The sequence below is a fragment of the Mesocricetus auratus genome, unplaced genomic scaffold (genome assembly GCF_017639785.1).
Source record: "Mesocricetus auratus isolate SY011 unplaced genomic scaffold, BCM_Maur_2.0 Super-Scaffold_100006, whole genome shotgun sequence".
Taxonomy (NCBI): Eukaryota; Metazoa; Chordata; class Mammalia; order Rodentia; family Cricetidae; genus Mesocricetus; species Mesocricetus auratus.
This window is the reverse complement of record NW_024429190.1, coordinates 25,166,585-25,185,584: the sequence shown is the minus strand read 5'-3', so window position 1 is coordinate 25,185,584 and position 19,000 is coordinate 25,166,585. Positions and strand designations below refer to the sequence as shown.

Below are 19,000 nucleotides of genomic sequence, written 5' to 3'. Positions count from 1 at the left end.
TGTGGGCTGCAGGTTCAGAAAGAAGTTCAATATAGTATCTGTTTCCAAAGGCTACAACAGAGACAGATAATGGTTCTTAGCTAAGGGCGATTTTTATTCCTCAGAGGATCTTAGGCAATATTTAGAGTGTTTCCCCCCCCTCATTCCACTCAGCCCCCTGGCCCCAGGGATTGGACTTAGGTCCTTGGGCATGTTATATAAGTGCTCCATCACTGGGTAACATCATTAACACTCTTTTTATTTTGAAACAGGGTCTCGTTAAGTTACCCAGTCTGGCCTTGAATTCATTCTGCTCTCCAGGCAGGCTTTGAGCTTGTGGTCCTCTGGCCTGAGCATCTGGGATTCTAGGCTTGAGCTACCAGGCCTGGCTAGAGACGTTTTGATCTTATGACTGAGGGCAGGGGCTTCTAGGGTTAGAGTCCAGAGATGCTGTGAATACTGTACTCATACAGGACACTGTCAGTTCTGGTTATCTGATGCTTAATGTCAGCCATGCAGTTGTTAGGAAACTCTTAATTAACCTGCAGGTGGGAGGTGGCACCAGGATCTGCTGGGGATAGATGATATCATTTGGTGGGTCTCAAATGTAGATCTAGGATATTCCTTGCTTAAATGAAGCCAGAGAGGTGTAAGGACAGGCCTAAAACTTAACCATAGCTAAATTTGTGCCCTTACCAGACCAAAGCCTGTTGTGCTATATACTAATACTATTTTAAATATAGTAACAATTCCCCATCATATTCTTTGTTTTAAAGGCGTTGATTCCAGAAATGGAAACATTTAAACTACAGAGCACTAAAAATGTCATTACTGTTTTGGCAGATTTTCACTTTTAAATGTGTCCCCAGACTTCTAAGAGGCTCAGTGAATTTTAATAATCAGTGCTGATAAGACTAATACTGATAGCACGCACTGCTCGATGTACCTTTTACCCTTTTTTCTCCTACTCTAGAGGCACAGGCTATTAATCACATTTTATTAGCAAGGAAACTGAGGCACTGAACAATTGAAGGAGGTACTTAGGCCACACAGCTGTTAGGCAGTGGGGCCAACCAAAGTTCATACTCTTATTTGGGAGTTAAAATATTTTAGGTGGTCTGTTCGTGTCAGCAATTAGTTTGACCCGCTTGAGTCCTGCAGCAATTGCACAACTGGGGCTTAGCTTAGCGCTCCAAAAAGATCGCTGCCTGAGGGCGGAACTTTGTAGCGTCAGGCACCCCAGACAAAGCTCAGGGCTTAGAGCAGGGAATAAGGCACCCATGCCGGCCTACAAGCGAGGGCGGGCCACAGGGCTCGGTTTAGAGCACGCGCCTAAGCTAGCTATGCTCCTATTGGCTCATAGGCGGCGGAGGCTGGGCAGATGGGCGGGGCGCAGTAGAGAGCTTTCTTCGCGGGCTGAGAGTCCACAAACTCACCGAGGGGAGGCGTGGTTTATTGTATCTCAGCTTTAGGGCGGGACAAGTCGGGAATCACGCGCTCCAATTGACGCACTCCTATTGGCTAAGGTGAGAGGCGTGGCTCTGCAATGGCTCCGTCTCCGCCTCGGGGCGGAGCTTCGGGGGCGGGGCGCAGGTAGGGGCGGGCAACCTTCTCGAGTTCCTGGTGGTGCAGCGGCAGGCTCAGCCCTGCGATCCCGCTTGGCGTTCCGTACCGCGGGAGCCTGTCAGGAGCAGGATGGCGGCTTCGGGCGAGGCGCGCCGGGTGCTGGTGTACGGCGGCAGGGGCGCGCTGGGCTCGCGCTGCGTACAGGCCTTCCGAGCCCGCAACTGGGTAACGCTGCGGGACGGTCGCTGCGAGCGGCAGACACTCGCGGTAGGGGGTGGGGGAAACTGCCGGCCCTGTGCGCCCGTGACTAGGCTACACTCGCATGCATGCTCCGGTCTGTTCTCGGCCACAGGTGTCGGGCCTTTGCCCTGCTAAGAGGGTGTGGTGTAGTTGCTCCCTAGGCCTCCTCCAGGCCCAGAAGGTCCAGCGTGACTCGGGATGGGAGAGGAACCAAGTGAGCGAAATGGGAGGGAAAGGGCAGAAGGGAGACTCTGGAATTGGGCTGCCCGAAGTTATTAGCCCAGTGACCTTGAATTGATTAATATCCTCTAGCCTCAGTTCCCCGGTAAAATAAAATGACAGTGATGTTCTGTTTACTCTTGGGTCGGTAGTGGTGGTTAAATGAGCTAACAGGTTCTTACCTTTTAAGTGCTAGCTGTCACCAGTACTGCAGCTAATATTGTTACCAGTGTTGCTTTAGCCCTGTTTGACCTGGCGGTCGAAGGCTCAGCCCCGCAGTTGCTGACATCTTTGCTTAGTTAAGGATATTTCAACTACTTTGCCTCGTCAGGTGGCCACTCCCAGAGGACAAGTGGACACAGAGCTGATCTTGGTCCCAGCCTGTTAGCAGGGATCAGCACAGGAGACTTGAGTCAGCCCCTGGCTTGGAGCACCTACCTACCTACCTGGGAGTTTAGTTAGCAGAAGTAGTGGCCTGGGCAGGAGATCCTCTGAGACCAGAGAGAAGGGCCCAGAATTTTGTTCTGTCTTAAGAGTGATACAAGGGTAATACCATTATCTGTTTAGAAGCCTGGGGTGTCTTCCATCATCTGTGAAGATGGAGGGTGGAGACAAAGGCAGCACTGAAGGTGTGGGCTTTGCCTACCTCAACTGGGTCCTGTACTCTATCAGTTTCCTCTGACTCTAACATCATTGATTACCCCCTCCACTCTGCTGGTCAGCTTTTAGTGTCACATCGACAACCTAGAGTTACCCTGGAAGAGGGAACCTCAGTGGATGAATTGCTCAGATCCAGTTTGCCTGTGGCCGTGTCTGTGAGAGCTTGTCTTGATGGGCGATTGCTGTCAAGGACTTGGCCTGTTATGAGTGGCATTATTTCTAGGTAGGCAGGCTGCGCCTTGACTGCATAAGAAGGCAGCTGAGCATGAACCAGGGAGCCAGGTACTCAGCAGTGTTCCTCCTTGGCTTCTCCACTGAGCCTCGTGTGCTGACTTACCCCAAATTGTCTTTCGTGGCACTCAAGGGAGGGCTGGGGTGGAGCCAGCTTTGTCTCAGTATTATTCCCCATGGCTTGTGGTATACAGGTAATGAGTATTGTTGAATGATGCTTGCAATTAAAGGTAGATACTGACCTCTGGGGTCTTCAGCCTGAAGGACCCTGGAGGTTTCTGAAGTAAAACTCCGTGAAGCCAGGAGTGAGTATTCTTCATCTCAGTTTGTTCTTACTAACCCTGTTAATCATTCACCTGCTTTCTTTGATGAAGAAGATTGCCACATTGTGACTGAGCTAGTATTAATACCTCAGTCAGGCATCCACACTGAAGGCCATCTGTCTGCTGCAGAGCAGGGCGTCTTCCACCGGACAGCTGGACAGCTATCATCTCTATGCACCCAAGAGTTGTGAAGGGTTTACACTAGAAATGGTTTTATAAAATGAAAATAACAACAACATGTGGCATGTGTAGTTTATATTTCAGATCTGGCATTTGCAAGAATGACTGGTATGCCCCTCCAACTCCATTTATTTGTAGCTGTCTCCTGTGCTAGCAGGTTTTAGTATTTGTGAGAGATCATAGGCCAGCAAAGCTTTCGGTTCTCACTATGGCTCTTCACAGAGGCTTTGCTGAATTCAGTTACTACTAGATACGCGTAGACTTTGGTCTTGAGAGTCCAGAAGAGGAAAGAGCACGATGGCTTGGGATGAAGTGTGGTAGAAGGTGGATCAATCAGTCTGTGGTCCCTGAAGGGATACCTGGGACATCAGTTGTTATTTCCTTTCCCTAGTGGCTTTTTGTTTACATGTTAAGCAAAAATCTGAAATGCTTCTAAATCTGACACTTTTTAAGGGCTGTGTGATGCCCCAGTTGGGAAGTTTCATGACATGAAACCTATTGAATGCTTGAGATTATTAAAAGTACTGCATAAAATTTCTTTCAGACTGAGTATACAATGTATATGAAATGTGCTTACCAAATGTGAATTTTGCGTTTAAACTCCAGTCCTATCCCCAAGATAAATATATGCAAATATTTCAGACTCCCAAATTGCAAACTGGAATCATTTTTGGTCCCATGCATTTCAGTTTAAGCCTCTTCACTTTCACAATTGCTCCAATTTCTGGGTGTGGCTCTTTAGAGAAGTAACAGCTCACTGACTCTTAACCAAAACTGTTTTTCTTGCTCCAGTGGGTCGCCAGCATCGATGTGGTGGAGAATGAAGAGGCCAGTGCCAGTGTCATTGTTAAGATGACAGACTCATTTACAGAGCAGGCTGACCAGGTAATTCTAAAAGGTCCCTTATTGTGACAGGAGAGGCCCAGGGAGGGTTTCTCAGGCTGGGTTCTTTGTCTGCCAATTCAGAAATCCCCCAGAGAAAAGCCTAGAAAAAGGGAAAATCAAAACTTAAAGCAAAAGCAAAGATAAATTTTAGAATCAATTTCTGACTAGCTTATTTTGGCATGTCTCCTTGTCTTTGTATGCTGTGTGTTAACTGCTTCTGCCTGTCTTATGTTTTGTATTGATGGTTAGATTTTTAAAACTTTACCCTTTAGTTTAAATACATTATCTCACTTAACACTTTGTTGATGTATAATATTTTATTTTGTTGATTGGCTATGGCTTACTTAGTTCATCTTTATTGTATGCCTTAGGATTTTTCTTATTTAAGTTTATTTTTTGTTTGTTTTTACTATTTAACATGAGTAGTGTGGTTAAACAGCTGTGTATATCTGATATATTTTGAAAAGTGAAGTTACCCAAGTTCAAAGCATAAATACGAACAATATATTATTTTCAGTTATGAAATTATGTGCAAATTGTGAAACAGGAGAACCAATAAAACTCTAGAAATATGTAAATAAATGGTAATACCACCTTTTCCCCAAGATACTTCTACTCCCCAGAAAGATACCATTGCTACTTGGATGGATGTTTTAGTATGAGTATCTTAGAGGCTCGTAAGCAGTCCTGCCTCTAGAGGAGTTCTTCTGATCCTCTGGCTGGAGGACTCAGGGCAGTGCTCCCAACCCTCATCCCCAAGGAAACCCCCACCAGCTTCTGGGTGGTGCAGTTCTGTGTTCAGGACTCCTGGATAGGCAGGCAGGTGGGCCGTGTCACAGGGTGGTCACTAGGTTTCAGCCAGTAAGTGACAGTGTGAGACTCTAGTTAGTGCTAGCGTTAGGGCAGGAGCTTCCTGATATGAACTCAGTCTGTAAGTGGGTCTCCTTTGCTGTACTTTCTCTGGCTGATGTTGGATGTTCTTTGACTGGTTTGAGTCACAAATGTAGAAAAGATGTGCAGAAAGATCCTGGTGTAAGATTAGGCAAGTGGGTGAATGACGTAGCTATGGTTTGTGCCCAGGTAGTGGACCTTATGGTTGTGCTCTTACTTAATAGGCTAAACTGCCTCAAAGCCATCATGTGGATAAAGCGATAAAAGCTAAAACTCAAGAGAAGAGCACTGTGTGGACTTGGAGAGTCACAGTCCTGCCAGGTGTGGGTTCTGTTTTCAGTGTCTTCTCAGTTCTTGTTAAGTTCTTCTGGCAATGTGGGTTTATGTATTTATTATCATTATTGTTATTGTTATCAGAGGGGGAAGAAAGGGAGGTGAGTGCATTAATGAGAATGTTAATATGGGCATACATGCCATAATCAATGTGTGGAGGTCAGAGGGCAACTTTTGGTAGTTAATTCTTACCTTCTACAACTGGATCCAGGGGTCAAAGTAACAGGTCTGTACAGGAAGCACTTTTATTTGCTGAACCATCTTGCTAGCCACCATATATGTTGTTGAATGTCAACGTTGTCCCCACCTGAGACTTGACTATATAGACTGTAACAGTGAGGCAAAATGTGTTATTATAATCTTAGCTTTTAAAATCTCTACTTCCTTCCATTCCATTGTGAGTTTCAAAGTCAACTACATGATACTTAGATTTTAATTTTGAGGCACCAGAAGAGGAAAGTTAATCCCAGTACATGTGAAATTGGTCCCCTGGTCAAGAAGCTCAACCAGGGAGAAGAGACTCAGAAATGAGAATAGAACTGAATCTCTAGAAAATTCTTGAGCAGAAAGCAAAATTTGAGAGTAGAATTTGGAATTGCCCTACTGTATTATAAGAATGAAGCATAGGCGTTAGAGTCAGATGGTCCGTAGTTGCTGCTTATTCTGTGCTTGCTTGAAAAGTAGGCAGGGTGGCATGCATCCTGTGCCCATTCAGATGTGAGGAGTTGTTGCAGCCTCTGGCAGTCAGGGTCTAGTCAGTGTTTCTCAACCTTCCTAATGTGGGACCCTTTAATGCAGTTCCTAATGTTGTGGTGACCCTCCACCCTAGCCATAAAATTATTTCGGTGCTACTTCATAATTGTAATATTGCTACTATTATAAATTGTAATGTAAATGTGTTTTCTGATGGTCTTAGGTGACCCCTGTGAAAGGGTTGTTTCACCCCCAAAGGGGTTATGACCCACAGATTGAAAACTGCTAGTCTAGGTTTTGGCCAGAGAGCCTGGGCTTCTGAAAGAAGGAAGGCGCCTCTAGGATTGTTCAGGGTCATAGGAGGAAGGTCACCAAATAATATAGCCAGAGTAGGTAGAAGGCACAGGATTCTAGAATCTGCAGAAAAGGAGAGCACTAGGTGTACTGTGCAGGAAAGGCTTGCTTTTCACTGGTCGAGCATTCCCTTTGAAGGAACAGTTTGAGTCTTCTGAAAAGAAGTACTGGTTTGATGGAGATGTTGCTGGAGAAACTCTGGGTCTTGGTATAAATTTTCAAAAGATGAAGCATACTGAATACTTCGGAGGCATTACCTCAGGCATTCCAGCCAATAAGAGCCACAGTGGCTGGCCAGCTTGCTAGACTGCCCTTTTAATAAACGATAATGAGAGTATGTGGATATATTCTCCTGGCTTTAATATTTCAAATATAGAGACCATTGAAATTAACTCTATGTACTCAGCATGTACTAGCATTTTTCCAGTGGCTGTCATTTTCTTGCTCTTGTGTTTCTCAATGATATTTCTTTGTTAAAGATGTTTCTGTGCTGGGCAGTGGCGGTACACACCTTTGATCCAGCACTTGGGAGTTGAGGCAGGCAGATGTTTAAGTTTGAGGCCAGTCTGGTCTACAGAGTTAGTTCCAGGATAGCCAGGGCTACACAGAGAAACTATATCAAACAAAACAAAAACAAAACCAAAAATAAAAAAAAGATGATTTTGATTGGGGGTGGGGTGGGACAAGTGGAACGGAACCATCTCAGATCACGAGTCTATGGTTCCTGAAGAAAGTTTGGAAAGGAACATACCAGAACTTTACATATTTGTCATGAGGCTCTAGAGATTTTCTTAAAACTCCTTCCTCCCTTTTTTATATTTAGATTTCAGGAAGTGCTTATGCCTTTTAGAATAGTTCATGTAGAAGCTCAACCTTATGAAATCCATATCAAAAAGTTGTAGGTTTCAATGAGAGATTCACTCTCACCCTGGACTCTTGGGGGAAGGTTTAGGCCCTGCCCTGGATGAAATGACAGACTATGGACACCCCCATGGAGGGCCTCACCCTCCCTGGGGAAATGAGGGGATATTGGGGGGTTGGGGAGAGGGCATGGGAGAAGGGGAGGGAAAGGGAGAGGGACCTGGAATTGACATGTGAAACAACCTTGTTTCTAATTTTCTAATTTAAATTTCAAAATAAAATATAAAAAAAGGAAAAAAAGTTTTTGGCTTTATTATCCAAAATGTAGAGAACTTTTTCCATCTAATTTCGCCATCCAATTGCTGGGTACCTTGTAAACTGAAGGGAAACTAAAAAGAAGGGAAAGAGAAAACAAGGCCTGTTCAGCTCACCTTTTGCCTCTTTTGTTAAAGGTCACTGCTGAAGTTGGAAAACTCCTAGGTGACCAGAAAGTGGACGCGATTCTTTGTGTGGCTGGAGGATGGGCTGGGGGCAATGCCAAGTCCAAGTGTGAGTCTTTTCCGAGTTAATTATTGCTTCTGCTCTGCTCTTTGTCTTGCTGACATGGCTCTGGTCTAGATGAGGCACCAGGCTGGCTGGTTTTCTGTTTGTCTCTTGGGATCCTTGCCACAGCTCTGCCTCTTTATTTGGTTCGTGATGATAGAAGTGGGTAATTTGTAGGGATTGACTGCTCATGGTTCTGCAGGCTGGGAAGTCTGGAGCTGAGTTTGGTGTCCGATGAGGGTTCTCTTTTAGCGTTAGCCCATGGAGGAAGGTGGCAGGTGAAGAGACCATGTGAGAGCTAGGGTGTCTCTGTGGAGTACTGACAGTGTGACATGTGTTTTACCTGCTCCTTTTGAGTCTCTGGAAAGGCTAGAGGCTAAAACAGCTGTGAAATGGCTGCTATTTCAGCTCTCTTTTACAGACTCTTAAAGGCTCTCATTAACTTTTTCCATGAAAATGTAACTCTGTAAAAACCCTCTTTATGACCATAGGGTGATTGTTTCTTGGATTTTTATCAGGGGTAGAAGTCAGAATAGGGATAGAAGTTCATATTATAAATCTAATAGCCTTTATAAAGGAAAACCATTTTTGAAACTGTGACAGTCAGGTGGTCTGTTGACCCCAGGTTTATTTGCTAAAATTTATTGACTGTAATTTTGGCAGTTAGCAGGTGAGGAATCTGAGACCCAGGGGACAGTATGACCTGTGTTTAAACCTGTGCCTCTGACCATTGAGCCCTGTGCTGTTTTTATTAGACCGCTCAAAGTAAACCAGCAGGGCCTGGAGGGCTTCTTGTAGTGAGGGCAGTGTGAGTTGTGCTTGCCTTCTGGGTTCTTGTCTGGGAATGATGAGCACATTTTTGCCCTTTCCCCAGCACTCTTTAAAAACTGTGACCTGATGTGGAAGCAGAGTATGTGGACATCCACCATCTCCAGCCACTTGGCCACAAAGCACCTAAAGGAAGGAGGCCTCTTGACCCTGGCCGGGGCCAAAGCTGCCTTGGATGGGACTCCTGGTAAGCCTTCATCTTTTCCCCGTGTGCAGTGTGAATGCTTCTCCTGCTGGGACTACTGGATGTTGAGGAGGTGCAATTCCCGTTGTGCCCTCAGGAGCTTTCCCATTGGGTAGATTTCATTCCTTTTATGTTGGAGTTGTCTTATGGGGAGCAATCTTAATCATTTGCATTTGTCATGGTTCATGGTACTGTAATTTGCCACCTCTGTCTAGTTTATGATCTATGATCAATAGAGGGATAAACAGTAAAGTAGCTGTGTATTAGTTACCACTTTACATTGTAATCATGGGTTCCAGGGAAGTATATTGTCAGGTGTATTCTTGACCCTGATCCTCTGGTCAAATGTTTGTGTCAGTTTCTTTAATTGTAAAACAGTGACAATATTACCTAGCTTAAGAGCAACGGTAGAGTTGTTGACACGTAGATAGTGTTTACCACGTGGTAGGTCTTACAATATTCACATCAAGTACCAAGTATTATTACATATACTTTCCACTTCACATATATTTTTGTTGAATCATGGCATAGGCATCATTATTATCGTTCCTATTTATTGGCTAGAAAAACAAAATTTAGAGAGTTAAATAAATTGTTCAGATTTATTTAATGAATACATAGTGAATGTACTTTGAACAAGCCCCTGATTGTTTCTAAATTGTGAGCTGCTTTCATTCCACCACGAAAACCCTTTCTTTTGTATTTCTCATTCCTGTATTCTTTTCCTGGGCTGCCATGCCTTGGCTTACTCAATTAATAGACACGTGTTTGCTAATGATTCCAGAGGCATGATGTCTAAGACCAGGCTGTCTGTAAGGTTTGTTTCAGGGCCTTAATGCCTGTCTTGTAGGTGGTTCCTTCATGCATCCTAGATGGTCATCCCTCTGTGTGTCTGGGTCCTAAGTCCTACCCCTTAGAGGCACCTTGGTCCTTCTGAATTAGGGTTGCATACTAAAGACCTCATTTTAACTAAATTACCACTTTAAAGACTTTGCCTCTAAACACAATAAGGTTCTAAATTATAGGGAGATTATTACAACATACAAATTTGGGGAGTGGGGTGCATTTCAAATCATACATTCATTTAGGGCCAAGGCTAAAGGATTTAAATAAGGGGTACAGAGGGATGGGCACTAAGCCTCATCTGTACTACCTGGGTTTAAGAGGTACACTTCTTTGAAAGGTAAGTGGTAGGGATCTTGGGACGCCTTCTCAGTTTTAATGTAACTCACTGAACCATGAGGGGCTTGCTAATTAGTAATTTCTTGCTACTCATTACATTTCACAGAGCATAAGATCTAACAGGCAGTTGCAATAATTAAAGCTGTGTAAATGTTAGATGTCTGTCTGGTTGAGAGCTGGTTTTTATTAAAGGTGACATAGGGCAGAGGCACTAGAAAGTAAATAGAGAAATGAGTAATAGGTTGACATTTCAAAAACAAAACCCCGGGAATGAAAGACTGGTTTTTAAAGGACAAAGCAGGCTCCCATTTCCTTTGACTTACAAGTACAGATGGTCCCACATGATGGTTCATCTTAATGATCCTTCTGCTCTGCAGCCATTCCGGGATGTGGTTGGAAGCCACTCTTGAGGGACTGTATGATCACTTTATACTTCAGAAGAAAGTGCCCAGCATAGTTGTATGCACTTTTTTTTATATTTTGCAAATGAACTCATATCTGTGTTGTTCTGTTGAATTAAGCCATGGGTTGCTAGTTACTTATTTCTTTCCTCCCAAAGCTTTCTGGCTCTCACAGTGTTGGAATGAAAAGGTAGAGAGAGCCCATACTTTGCTGAACTGTATTTTTAAAACACCATTGGTTTAAGCTGAAGATGGTGAAATCCCCCTCTAAGTAACTTCTTGAGACCTTGACCCTCTTTGGCAATCAGTGTTGTTGCTGAAGCAGGTCAATGATTGGTTCCTAGACTGGACTGTGAATTCCACCTCCCTGGACCTAGGTTGCCTCTTGAGCTATTGCTCTTGCAGACCTCCAATGTCAACAGCATCACTGACTTCAGTTAGTGGAGCCTGAGTTGTGGGGGGAGAGGAAGCTTAAGGGAGCCTGTGTGCTCATGTCAAGATGTACTCACCTGGGATGCCTGCATATGTGCAGCCTTTTATACATGCTACACCCTGGTAAATTACTGTCTAAGCAAATGTCCTCGACAAGTCAAGGGGATAAAATGAGAGAGAAAGGAAGAGTCTGTCCCTGGAAACATTGTGTGGAGGAGTTGAAGTGACTGAGTTTGATGAATAGATCTTAAAGGAGAAAGTGGGATGGCAGTGTATTTTTATTAGCCTGTTTTAACCCGTGCATGTAGGAAATAGTCACATGGTGCTGAAAAACATACACTTAATAGGGAGACTGGCACCTGCTCAAGTGCCTGATCTATCTCTGTGGCAGTCCTCAGGCATCATTGTGGAGCATTCTATATGTGTTCGTGTGTGCACCCATACCATACCTCTGTTCACATTCAAATATTTTAAATCAGAGACTTTTTTTTTGGAGAGGGGTTCATCCTGTGTAGCTTAGAATGAACTTGAACTCATACTCCAATTGCTAGGATGGCAGGTGTGTGCCACCATGATTGTCACATTCATATGAATAAAAAAATGTATTGAGTGCTGGGGAGATGGGCTTTGTGGGTAAAGGTATTTTCCACCAAGCCTGATGACCTGAATTTGATCCCCAGGACTCACATGGTAGAAGGAGAGAAACAACTTCCACAAGATGTACTCTGATTTCCACACATGTGCTATGGTGTGTGCACACATGCCCAGTCACACACAACATATAAACTATGTAAACTATGTGTGTCTGTGTGTCTGGGTGTATGTATGTATGTACATATATATATATATATGTATTTTTAAAATGTATTGTTATAATACCTCTTTCTGAAGCTAGGCATGGTAGCTCATGCCAGTAAACCATAGACAGAGTTGGATTGTTTGAGGCCAAGCCTAGTCTATGCAATTGATAGTTGTCTGGCCAGGGCTGTATAATAAGAACCTGTCTCAGAAACCAAACAGAGGCTGGAAAGATGGTTCAGTGGTTAAGGGTACATGATGTTCTTATAGAGGCCCTGAGTTGGGTTCCCAGCACTCACATCAGGTACTCACCACCTCCTCTGACTCCAGCTCCAGGGGAACTGATGCCCTGAGGCTCCAGGGCTACCTGCACTCATGTGTAGTGATGGCTGGTGGCTGGAAGGGCTACTGATTCTCCTTGGATCACAGTGCTGAGGACTACTGTGTGTCCTTAGCCATGACCTTCAGCTTGGATTGGCAGTTTTATCCTTGGAACCAGTGAGCTGTTTTGCATTTTCATGTGCCTAGCACTGAATCTGGGGATTCGTGGTCAGAGGATGCTCAATGACATGTGAGGGTTAAGTAGGGGTTTGTTCCTGGAAGCAAGCAGTCCTTTTCAAGCACTAGCCTTTATAGGCAGTAGAATAATGGCAATGGGCATGAAGATCGTAGAGAAATGATGTCAAGGTCAGAGTTGTAACAGGCAGCTGTGTCATAACACACGATCTGCTGCTGTGCAAGGTGGATATGGAAGAGAATAGTCCCAGTGGTACAGTAGATTCCTACTCCGCAGTGGGAATAACTGTGTACTAGTGAGGATGCCATGAATAGTGGGGAGAATGGGAAAATACCTTTCTTTGTGCTCCTGGGCAAGCAGCTTAGTCAAGCCGGTCCTATGCAAAGCTATGCTCTCATCAACTCGGCAGTACCTCATACCCCCTGGCCTCTTTGGCTTCCCTGCCTTTTTCCTGGTTGATTTCTGGTCCTCAGTGCAGCCTTGTTGATGGGTTGAGGCATATGCATGAACAATCAAGGCTAGAGAACCTGTGACCATTACAGTCATCAGGAAAACAGACACGAGAGCCCCACTTTCAAAGTGCGCAGTCAAGGACCTTTTGTACTCCCTGCCACCTCAGGAAGTGGAATGGCAATTGGCACAGTGCCCTTTAAAAACCTGCCTTCTTGGGACTGACCAGAGGCCACACCCTTGCCCAACTGTCCCATCTCCCTTTTCTGGTTGCTGTTATTTTGGTAGGGCTAGCGAGGGTCCCTTGTTTGAAGGAGGATGCCAGGTTATGTGACTAAAGTCTTAAGGGACAGACAGCTGAGGAGATTGCACCCATTGTCTACATAACCAATTGTTTTCTTCACTTTCCTAGGGATGATCGGCTACGGCATGGCCAAGGGCGCCGTCCATCAGCTCTGCCAGAGCCTTGCTGGGAAGAACAGTGGCATGCCACCCGGGGCTGCTGCCATTGCTGTGCTCCCGTAGGTGCTTAGGAGTTCCCATTGCTTACACCTTGCCTGCCTGAGTGGTGACATTTTGAGAGTCCCTTTTTATCGTGGCTTTGAATGTGTGTACCAAAAGCCCTTAAGCTTCTGTCTTACTGCATTCCTTTTGCTGTACACAATACCCTAGACTGGGTATTTTATAAACCACAGAATTATACTGATCACAGTTGTATGGATTGGAAGGTCCGATTTGAGGATGCCAGCAGGGTTGGTGTCTGGTGAGAGTTTGTTCCTGTAGATAGTGACTGTCAACCTACCTAATGCTGTGACCTTTTAATACAGTTCCCCATGTTGTAGTCACCCCAACTATAATTTTTTTACAATTTATTTATTTATTTTTTATTTTATTTGCATTGGTGTTTTGCCTGCCTGTATGTCTGTGTGAGGTTGTCAGATCTTGGAGTTACAGACAGTTGTGAGCTGTCATGTAGATGCTGGGACTTGAACCTGGGTCCTTTGGAAGAGCAGCCAATGCTCTTAACTACTGAGCTATCTCTCCAGTCCCAATTTTTTTTTGTTGCTGCCTTATAAATATCTGTATTTTCTAATGGTCTTAGATGGCCCTTTGTGAAAGGGTTGTTTGACACCCAAAGAGCTTGAGACCCAAAGGTTGAGAACTGCTGTTGTAGTGTCCCATCCATCTATGCCCCCCCCTGCCTAATTGTATTCTAAAGGCCCTTCTCCCATTATACTGCTGCCTAGGTTTCAACTTAGGAATCTGGGCTGGGAGGTACATTTATCCCGTGGCAGTATTTCAGGGTTTTGATGATCTGTCTTGAGGGATGCATCTATCTTTTTTTGCCTTTTGTGTTTTCTTTTTCTCCCCCATTCCATTACTTTTAAAGAGTCTACATACTTTATCTAGTTCTTTACATTGTTATAAAGTCAGTGTGTGTGTGTGTGTGCGCGCGCACTTAGCAAGGCAGGAGCAGCAATGTGGGGGAAATTAGGTAGGAGATCATGGGAATCTATCGGGACATTTCTAACTGACAGGAAACAAATCCCTAGTCAACTGTCTCAGGCAGAGGTTGCAGCCTTGGACATGGCATATTCTTTCTCAGTGCCTCTTGCTTCCTGCGAGTAAAGGGCCCTGGGGCAGCTCAGGGACTAGCTTGCTTTCCAGTTGTTCACTTGAGAGGTGTTGTGACTGAGCTGCCTTCTGGCTGTTCTGACTGATGTCTCAGGCCCAAATGTTTCATGCCAATTCATATTCTCTTCCTGAAAATCCCAAGTTTCTTGGAAAGCAGCCATATACTTAAAAATGATACTTTATAATTTTGATATTTTGAGAGTATTATTTCACATAAATCCTTAGAAATGAGTCTGCCACATTTCAGAGTGTACCCAAGAGGACTTAATAAAGGACTTGACAAAGGCTGTATTTGACATAAAGGTAAAAATGTGACTCTCCCTGTTTTGTTCTTGTCTGCCCTAGTGTGAGTCACAAAGAGTCTTATTGAATTTCCCTCAGCAGTGATTTTTGTTAATGTGGACAGCTTGCTGGTCTCTGATTATCCTGTCTGATCTCTCCATGTAAATGTCATGCTCAGTGCCAGAGGCTCCCAGTGGTGATGTTGTGTTTGTCTTTTCATGGTCAAGGACCAGGCTCCCATTATTAACCATTACGATGCACAAATGACACACTTATCTCTACATTGCAGGGTTACCCTGGATACTCCAATGAACAGGAAATCAATGCCCGAGGCAGACTTCAGCTCCTGGACTCCCTTAGAGTTCCTGGTTGAGTGAGTATCACAGGAGAGGCAGTCAGTAAGCAGCCTCTAGTCTCTGTCCCCTGCCCTTTGGGGACTGTCAGTGATCCTGGGGGAAGGATCTGGGTCCTGAGGCTCCTGGATTTGGAGAAGAGCAATTGTGTGGAGGGATTAATAGCCCTGACATGACTCCTGATTCCCTTTCTTCTCTCTGTCAGACCAAAGTGAGCATATCTGTAAACTGCTCTAGGACACAGATGGCTTGCCTGTGTTAATGAGGTCTAACATAACAGGGCAGAGAAGGAAACATGATAGTGTGTGTTAGTGCTTGGCAGTGTGTCTGACCCATAGCAAGTGCTCAGTAATCCCATCTCCTGGTTATAAATTGGCACTGTATCCAGGGGTAACTCTGAGGCAGGAAGACAGGGAGGAAGACTCAGTCATATGTCTCAGTCAGTGCTGAGCCACAGTTGTGTGATCTTCATTTACAAAGTCTGAGTCAACTGTCAGTGAACCCGGAGACAGTTTGAGAAAGCTCCCTGGAGAAGGAGTTGGCTTTACTGCTTGATGTTTCTTTGACTCAGTTCTTTAAAGTCTTCTATTTCGTAAGTTTGGGTTCACAGGATACCTACTATAGCCAGATGCTGCCTTCCATGGGGGATCTTCAAAGTCTGTCATATCATTTGCCATTTTCTACATTTTTTAAAAGATGTGTTTTCTTTTTAATTATATGTGTGTGCTTGTGTCTGATTGTGGGTGTGTGCCCATGAGTGCAGGTGTTGGAGGAGGCCAGAGGCTTGAGGTCCCTGGAGCTGGAGTTACAGAAGGTTGTGAGCTGCCTGGTGTGCATGCTGGGAGCTGAACTCGGGTCCTCTACAAAAGCAGTATGCATCCTTAACCACTGAGACATCTGTCTCTCTCTCCCCCCACCTCACTTTCTGAGACAGACTCATTGAACCTCACTATTTTCACCATACTGGCTGGCACATGAACACCAGCGAGCTTCTTGCCTCTGCCTCCCCAGCACTGGGTTACAGGCGTGTGCGGCTGTGCCTGGGTTACAGGCGTGTGCGGCTGTGCCTGGGTTACAGGCATGTGTGGCTGTGCCTGGGTTATAGGCATGTGCGGCTGTGCCTGCCTTTCTTCTACGTGAGTTCTGGAGATCTAAGTAGATCCTCATGCTTTCGTGACAGGCACTTTACCAAGTGAGCCACCTCCCCTGATCACACATCCTCTTACTTTATTTAATGCTCATAGAAAATTAATTTGATCTACGAGTTGGGGCTGAGTATCCTGCGCAAAGAATAACAAATCTAGGCTCTTATGTAGGCAGTATGGCTGTGGGCCTGTGGGCTTGTTGACCACATGGTGAGCTGGGAGCTTTAATATTTGATTGAAAAAGGAAGTTACAAAAGACACTATGATTTGATTTGTGATTGCTTTTACATTTCTCTTTAAAGGTCAATGTTCCTACAATGTTTGAGTGACATATTAACCTAGAATCTAGACTCTGGACTCAACATCAAGGCTCTTGGGCCTGAATTCATGCCTAACCACAGGTTTCCCCGGCAAGAGCTGTCAGACATCCTTTGCACTAGCAATCACTTTGCCCACTTGAAAACTCACTTGGCAAGTTAAAGTTTGTTTGAAATACTTGTGAGCACATTGCTTTCTTTACCCGCTATGGTAAGCGTACCTTCTCTTTCATCCACTCCACACTTCTGGAGAGGCCACAGGCAAGACAGACATGTGTTATAAATACAGAAAGCCCTGTCTCTCTCTCAAGGCACCCAGGTCAACTCTAGCCCAGAGAAGGGACCATGACTGTTAACAGTATTTCAAGGTGTTTCAGCAATGATTTCGGTTTTGAGACTATACACTTTCTTGTCTTGTACAATGTCCAGAGAAGGAGCCTGAGTGTCTGGCAGCCGACTATGAAATCTAGTTGGCAGGGTTGCACATTGGGAGCACAGAGCAGCATTTTAAGAGCTGAGTGCTTTCCAGTTAGAGGTCTGAGCTCCTGGCAGTGGGTGCTCAGGTGGATGGTTCTCAAATATAAATGTTTCACTGTTAGGAATAGTCCCCTGCTTGTTGCTGTTGCTTGTAAACTTTTGTGCTTTTTCTCTCCCTGCTTTTTAAACTTCATAAACAAGGTCTTCTTTGTTCCTGATAGGATTAGTTGCCTCTCGCCACAAACAGCTAGTTTTAAGTCCCAATATATTTTACTATCACAGCCTGCTTTTTGTATCTTGCCTTGGGCACCTCATACATGTTTGCTAAAATTAAAGAATGAGTTTTCATCCTTTTAAATTTGAGAAGGAATAAAGAAGACGCCGACTTTCTATATCTGTGGGTTCTCATGTGTCAATTCAGCCAAGTTCATATCAAGAACACTGAAAGAAACACTTCTGTACTGAGAAGGTGGAGACTTCTCCCCTGCCATTATTTCCTAAAAACAGTACACTTTAACAGCAGTGTGTGTCATGTGAGTTACTGTCAGTAATCTGGAGGTAATTTGGGGAGTATATGGAGAATATGTGGGGGTTATGTGCAGATAACATGTTCCTTGGGGTCCTTTGAGGTCTGGGAAACCAGACCACCGTAGGTTCGCAGGGATGACTGTATGGTTCATTTATTTGTCTCTTACAGTTAATAATCTAAAGTCTGTTTCATTAGTTAAACTCATAGTACTGTGTTGTGAAGCATTTTCACCATGTAGAAAAGGACAAAGGCAAAAACCGAGATTACATTAATTCCTAGTCAGGCACTGAGCTCTTTAGGGACCTATTTATATATCCCTGATGTCTAGTGGCTTTCTCATAGCTCTCCCCAGAAACCACCTTTCATACCCAACAACCACCAGTATGAATTTTAGCATGTATCCAGAGTTTTGCTTTAAGAATGTAAAATATCTCTTCTTTATTCTAGAACCTTTCATGACTGGATCACTGGGAATAAACGGCCGAACTCAGGAAGCCTAATCCAGGTGGTAACCACAGAAGGGAAGACAGAGCTTACTCCAGCATACTTTTAAGCTCCATCTCAGTGCCTGGGAGGCCCCTCTGAAACATCACTAACCTGTGTGTGGCCGCATCTGGCCCCATGTTTTCTGTATTCCTGTTTGCGGTACGAGATAACCAGTCCTGTTTGTCTCTTACATAGCGTTCCTTTGCTGTCCTGGGACAGTGTGGTGTCTATGGGAAATGAGCAGAGAGACTGTAGGTAGCACTATCAGTGCTGAGGGTCCCAGGAGGTATGTGGACAGCCAGTATCACAGTATCCTGGATTGCTTTGGAGACCCCTCGAATAGTCCTCTCATTTGATGGCATTTGGGACACTTTGAAGTCCAGCCTGTTTTTGAATTCCATGTTGGTGCCATAGATGTGATTTTTGTGGCCTGAAATTGAACTGCCTTGAGAATTCTTTTGTGATGTAAGCAAACCCATTGGACTCTGTCATGATATTCTTTTGTGTCCCAGCCTGGGCTAAGTGTGCAGGAGAACCACGTGTGAGTGTTGGAGTGTTCTTCCTAATAAACACACTTCATGTCTTCTGTTGTCTCTTTTACTCAAGTCCTGGAGTACATATAGTGGTCCTAGGAGAGTGGAACCATGAGGTGTGGGGTCTTTTCTCTTGGTGTCTTAAGAGTGTCTGAGATGCCAGGCAGGTGCCAGCCTGTCATGTGTACATGACTAGAGGGTTAGATGGTCCTGTGAGGTCAGAAGCAGCTCTCCATGTGACTGATTCAGACTGTTCTGGTTAAGGAGTTGTGATATAATACAGTCTGGTCAATTTACAGATGGGGAAACTGAAGCCCAGAGAGATAATTAGCCTTATCATTGCTGTTAGGACTTGTATAAGGCCAGGATCCCATCACCAGGTGGTCGCCAATTATAAAGAACTTTAGTTTGCCTTCTCTTTTCATGAAATGACATACCAGCAGTTATTTTAAAGGAAAAAGGTTCAGCTTTTAGGACACAACTGTGGTGTATA

At 44.6% G+C, this 19,000-nt stretch overlaps 1 protein-coding gene across 2 annotated transcripts; it reads left to right on the top strand.

Moving 5' to 3' along the window:
- Positions 1-1,601: 1,601 nt before the first annotated feature.
- On the top strand, positions 1,602-18,557 carry Qdpr (quinoid dihydropteridine reductase). Of its 2 annotated transcripts, none has more exons than XM_005087924.4 (7): positions 1,602-1,770; positions 4,191-4,283; positions 7,868-7,964; positions 8,833-8,973; positions 13,163-13,271; positions 14,957-15,040; positions 17,936-18,557. In XM_005087924.4, exons 1-7 carry the CDS (start codon positions 1,675-1,677, stop codon positions 18,039-18,041), a joined length of 726 nt encoding a protein of 241 aa, XP_005087981.1. In that variant the 5' UTR covers positions 1,602-1,674; the 3' UTR covers positions 18,042-18,557. The 2 variants fall into 2 exon arrangements, with proteins under 2 accessions (XP_005087981.1, XP_040602986.1); XM_040747052.1 differs by lacking the exon at positions 1,602-1,770 and adding an exon at positions 1,853-1,999.
- Positions 18,558-19,000: the final 443 nt, after the last annotated feature.